Genomic DNA, 5891 nt, shown 5'->3' with positions numbered 1-5891 from the left:
TCTGCTTCTTGTATTGAAAATTGAATCAAGTTTATGTTATGTTGATGGTAGACCTGCATGTTCCACCTACTGATGTGCCTGTGATATGGGAGTAATGCTTGGTTAGCGTTTCAAAATCTAATTTCTTCTCCAGCTAAAAGGGCAAAACCCAGCAGGTGATAGTTTTAAGAGATTATTTGGATGCAGAAAAGCTAAAGGCCTAAAATTTTAGTAGAAGCAAAGTGCAATTGCTTTTAGCAGCTAAACTTAAAAACTTTTCCTTCAAATGCTTGTTCCCATTAAGAACCAATATATTAGTATATGGTTTAACAATTTAATTTAAATAGCTGTTTGGCCAGGAAGATACCTAGAAGAGGAGGGTCACTTAAACGCGAACTCTAATAAAAAATGAATTGTTGACCCTTGAATGCTGCTTCCTCTGCCTCATAGTGCCCATTCGAACACGATATTTCGAGTGGCCTTCTGAGTTTATCAGTCTAAATCTGTAAACTCATTGTTCAAGCACATCAATTTCCTTTATGGCTTTTATTCCATCAGCATTGGCTTCCTTTGTACAGAATAATAGAAATACGATGTCTTTCTGTATTGTGAATGTCTGCACACAAATTGGTCTTCCATTTAACCCCATAGAATACCTGGTCTGTTTTTCAGTAGGTTTGCTTATGTCTGAAATTCATGAACATAAAGATTCTACAGTTGCTGTGGACTCAGCAACTCCAAAGGTGTGCTTAATTTAATTTTCTTCTTGTGTTGAAAAATCAAATCGTCTCTATTAAGGTGATATTAGACCTGAATGTTCCACTTGCCATAGTTTGTTCATGCATAAATTGGCGGTAGCTGTTGTATAGGAGTAACGCTTGGTTAGCATTTCTTAAACTAATTTCTTCCCCAGCTGAAAAGACAAAACAAAGCAAAGAGATAAAATGTCCTGTATGTTGATGGTTTTAACTGGTGTTAAGAAGCTCTTAGGATGTATAAAAGGCCTTTCAGAAGAAGCAAAATGTAATTTGTTTTGGAAATTCATTGCCTCTGCCACTGATTTTATAGTGAATGACATATGTTGCCAGCCTATGTTATCATACAAAATCAACAAGCAACATGGAAAATGCGGATAATTTAGGACTTGAACATGGCAAGAGCACAATTATGGGAAAGATATAGAAAACTATTTGAATGAATTATAATAAAATTCTCCTTAATACAGTTAACATATTTTCTTTCATACACGGTAGTTATCATATCATCCAATAACAGTCCCGCTGCATCCATGATCATTAAGACCACCTCACATATTGGCACTGCAGCATAATTGCTTCAACTCAATTAGTCAATTGCCATCACCATTATCTTTACAAGTATCCTCACAAGTGGTAATTATTTAATTGAAAAAATTGTTGGGCCAATGCCAAGTGGGCCAAGTTGAGCATCTTGCTCGTGGCGGAGGCTGGGATAAGATGAGTCTTAGTTGGCCCGTTGACATTAGGCTGCCACAAATACAAAACCCACTAAAATATTTTATTTAGAAATAGTGTCCCAATAAATCATAAAGCTTAAAAATTGTTGGGCCAATTTCTCTAGCCTATTGTTAAACAAAAGGTCGGTGTCCTTAAAGATATGTTTGGTAGACTATAATAAGCACTGTAATATAATAGTTATTCTTATGATTTAGTTATTCTTTAGTTTGGTTATGTTTTTATTACAAAAAATAGTCATTCCTTATGAATTGTTATTTTTCAAAATGAGAAATAACTATTCATCTCTAAAAGGATTGTATTAGTTATTCCTCAGTAAGTGTAATAATTTCAAAATTTAATATATTTCCAAATAAACAAACTTTTCATATACATCTAACAATTATAAAAATAAAAATAAAAATAAAAATCATAAAAAATAATATATATCTCTCTTAAATTTAAAAATAACAATTTTTAAGGAGACATAATTATATGAGTAAGATATTTTCTAAAATAAATCTTAAGTTTTATTCTAATGTTATAACTCACAATAAGTTTATGCTGTTTACCAAACTGCATAAACTGTACAAACTGCACCAAAACCGCTCGCAAAATAGCATAATCGCACCGCACCACTAGGAACAATACACTGCATTGCATGGTGCAGTGTGATTTGCAGTTTTATAATAAGAAAACCGCACAAACCGTACTGTACCACATCGTCTCTATATATTAATATATTTATTTATTTTTAATATTAAATATATTATTAATAGTTTAATAACCTTAGTTTTTTTTTTTTTTTTTTTTTTTTTTTAAAGTTTGATAATCGTAACAAGTGTTGACTAGAAAAGCCAACCCAAAATAAAAGAAAAACTAGCTAAATAATTTAAAGCTTGGCCAAAAGAAAGGGAAAAATTAGTTTTGTGATGGGTAGGAAATGCCCAAAATTTGAAAAATATACCAACTTCAAATCTCATCTTATATATAGCACCGCACATGTGACCGCAAAAATAAGGTGCGGTGCGGTTATGATTTTGGTTAAACTTTAAACTGTACCACACCGCATTGCACCGCACATGTGACCGCAAAAATAAGGTGCGGTGCAGTTATAATTTTATCTAAACCGCACTGCAAAGTGCGGTGCTAAAAATAGCCCAAAACCACACCGCACCACACTGCGAACACCCTTAGATATTACATTACAACACATTTTATTTCTAGTAATAAAGATTACAATTCATGTTATAATCCTTATTCAGTGTACCAAATGTACCCTAAATAATTTATTAATAGACAATTTTTAGAAATTTTTTATACTACTTTTATTGGAAATATAAAGAGTTGAAAAAATTAATTTTTTCTTCACCCATAAAAAGTTTAAAAAAAATATTTCATATAATAATGTCCATTCATTAACTTTTCCCTTAAAAAAACAAAAAAGGAAAAAGATAACTAAAATACAAATACTACGAGCCGTTTCATAGCCCATTTTGAACACATTTTTAAGTATTTTAAACAACATTAAACGCTTTTTCACTTATATATATATCAAAAACACTCCAACAACGTTACTCAAACTACTTTACTAGACACCCCATACTCCTCAATTATCATTAAAAAAAATGACAACTTCTCAATTATCATTTAAAAAAAAAAAAGAAAAAAAAAAAAGACGACAAGAACCTGGACAACCCGCGATACGCTGCAACACGGTTGAATTTAAATCTCTCTAAACCCAATGTCGGTGGTTCCTACCTTCTTTATATATGTATCTCAAACGACCTGTTCAAGTTGGATGAGACTAGACTATAATTATTGGATTCAGAGGCTTCCAGTTCTTAGAATAATAGCTCGTAGTTCTACGGCGTCGTTTCGTTCTAGGGTTTCGCATCGTATTCAAATCCAAGTGCATTAACCATGTCAGGAAACTCAGATTGCAAGGTTTACGTTGGTTAGTTCCATTTGAATTCCTTTTCACCCCGAAAGCGTTATTGAATTTTGTTAATTTTGTTTTGCTTGGGTTGGTTAGAAAGCTTTAAAATTTTTGATTTTAGGTTTTTGAAAACCAAATTGCTAAAATTGATTTGATTTGAGGTCTTTTTTATTTTTGGGTTTCTGGGTCCCAAAATTTGAAACTTTTAGTTCATTATTCTATGTTTTCATTTAAACTGTTTGATTTTAGATATGAAGTTTAGTGTAGAAATCTGTGTGTATGTGTGTGAAAAGTGAGCTCTGTTTGAGTTTGTAGAGTAAAGCTATGTATTATTGATTTATTTCCTTAAATTATTTGTAGTTAATGGATTCTCTGTTATCAATTGAATATCATTAGTTGTGTTATATCTGGTCAGAATCATATGTATTGATGTACTTCAACACAACACTTTTATTTAATTAATTAATTAATTTGTTTGTTTTGGTTATTAATTAATTTGTCTGTTTATCACACTTTAATTATGTGATTATTTCATCCCACGTGCGTGCGCATCATCTGTGTGTCAAAGTAAGGCTGTCTATACATAAGTTTTTAGGTGGAATGCAGGTGTTTATTTTTGTAGTCTTTGAAGATGTACCAAATAAAGCATTAAGCCTGTGATACATTCATTGACATGAAAAAAGCTACCTATAAAAAAAAATTGATATGAAAAAAGCGCATTTGATTCAAATTGTTAGTGAGGCGGGGGTTCTTTTGCCTTTGTTCTAACGTGGTTATTATTCGTTTTCTTACAAAGGTAATCTGGATGAGAGGGTGAGCGATAGGGTCTTGTATGATATATTGATTCAAGCAGGGCAGGTGGTAGACTTGTACATTCCCCGAGACAAGGAAACAGATAAACCTAATGGTTTTGCTTTTGCAGAATATGAATCTGCAGAGGTTGCAGACTATGCTGTCCGGCTTTTCTCTGGCCTTGTGTCCCTCTACAATCGAACACTAAAATTTGCGGTGCATCCCTGTTTTACCTATGGTTTCTACTTGCTGTGCTTTGTTGAGTACCATTTTAGCTTCAAAATAGTTTTTCTTCTAGGATTTATTTCATTCTCTTTCAATTTAGTTTACTTACTTTCTTAAGTTCCCTGGCTCTTTTATGGGCTTGAGTTCTTTTCCTTAATAATTGAACTGTCAAGCTTGTGTTCAATTAGTGTGCAATCCATCATGACTGAGAATCCTTCTCAGTTAACCCTGTCAGATTTAGTTTGATTGGTGCACATTTGATGAAATGGCAGTCAAATTTGCTCATGGTGGGGTTCTTAGTGATTGGCGTAGACTGACTTTTGCAACATTAGCTTGAAAAATTGAGCCTAATTAAGTAGAAGTTTTGAATGATAATAAGAATTTTAGAACCCAATCTTGGTTGAGGCTCTTGATTATGACAATCAGTACATGGTGAACAGATATCTGGGCAAGACAAGCCCTCAACTCCAATGGCAACCACACCCACACCAAATTCATCTCATAAATCAAGATCTCACCCCGTGCCAATTAACAATATGGAAATGTCTCAGCACTCTGGAAGTTTATCAGAGCCAAGTTTTTCTGCTTGCCAAGTTAATCATCCTCAAGGTGATGTGTTCTCATCTTTTCACTAATTCCTTCTTTGCTTATCCTTCTACCCCAAAAAATGTAATTATTGGTTCTGAAAAAGAGCTTCTTTTTAATACAGTGCCGGCCCCTCCAGGTGTAGTTAATCAATCTAATGGGTATGGATCACATTTCAATGGCAACAATTATGAATACAGTCGAAGAGTTTTGGGGGCAACGTTGGATAACATTAGCCATTTTAGGTCACAGCGTTATGATTCAAGTAACCCAATCTTCTATACATCGTACTGATAATTATTATTAGATTGTTAGAGATCCAACTCCCACCTTGGTGAGTTCCTGATAATTTAATCAACATAAGTAGTATGGTTGTTTCAGGTGTGTAGAAAGGATAGTGGAGGATGCTAAATTGCAGTTAGTTAATTTGTGTTATCTCTAAGCTATGTTTGTAGGTTGTACCCAGTATGTTTGTTTGTTTTTTTTGTTTTTTTTTCCCTTCCTACGCATGGACTTAATGAGTGTAGTTCTTTATTTACCATCTGATGTTGTGGTTTAATCTAATAGTCAAAGTTACTCTCCTTCACTAGGTTGAGATTAATATTTAGTAGCAAGCTTATTCCGTTGAACATGTATGAACTTTTGATGTCTTTGGTATATTATTTATCAATTAATGTGTACAATTGTCGTACAATTTTGTCAAAGAAAATAAATGGATGGTTAAGAGTCTCTGGTGGATCTCTGGTGGCTTTTGTGTAATTTTTTTTAATTGCTTTCTTCTCCTCACCACCAACCCCAGAAATTGATAATCCTCTACCCTGTGAATGCTTTTATTACCTTCATTGCTGATCTTGTAATGCTATTTCCTGCTTCTAGCCTCTAGATTTAGAAGGAATTTT

General features: G+C 33.2%; 1 protein-coding gene across 1 annotated transcript; it reads left to right on the top strand.

Annotated features, from left to right (window-relative positions):
* Positions 1–3144: 3144 nt before the first annotated feature.
* On the top strand, positions 3145–5686 carry LOC126692736 (protein HSH49-like). Its single transcript, XM_050388438.1, has 4 exons — positions 3145–3408; positions 4187–4398; positions 4848–5016; positions 5117–5686. The coding sequence occupies exons 1-4, from the start codon at positions 3375–3377 to the stop codon at positions 5284–5286; spliced, it is 585 nt and encodes a 194-aa protein (XP_050244395.1). The 5' UTR covers positions 3145–3374; the 3' UTR covers positions 5287–5686.
* Positions 5687–5891: the final 205 nt, after the last annotated feature.

This window comes from Quercus robur, chromosome 7 (assembly GCF_932294415.1).
Source record: "Quercus robur chromosome 7, dhQueRobu3.1, whole genome shotgun sequence".
In the NCBI taxonomy this organism is placed as follows: domain Eukaryota; kingdom Viridiplantae; phylum Streptophyta; class Magnoliopsida; order Fagales; family Fagaceae; genus Quercus; species Quercus robur.
Note: the sequence above shows the minus strand (reverse complement) of the source record. Positions and strands in the feature narration are given on the sequence as shown.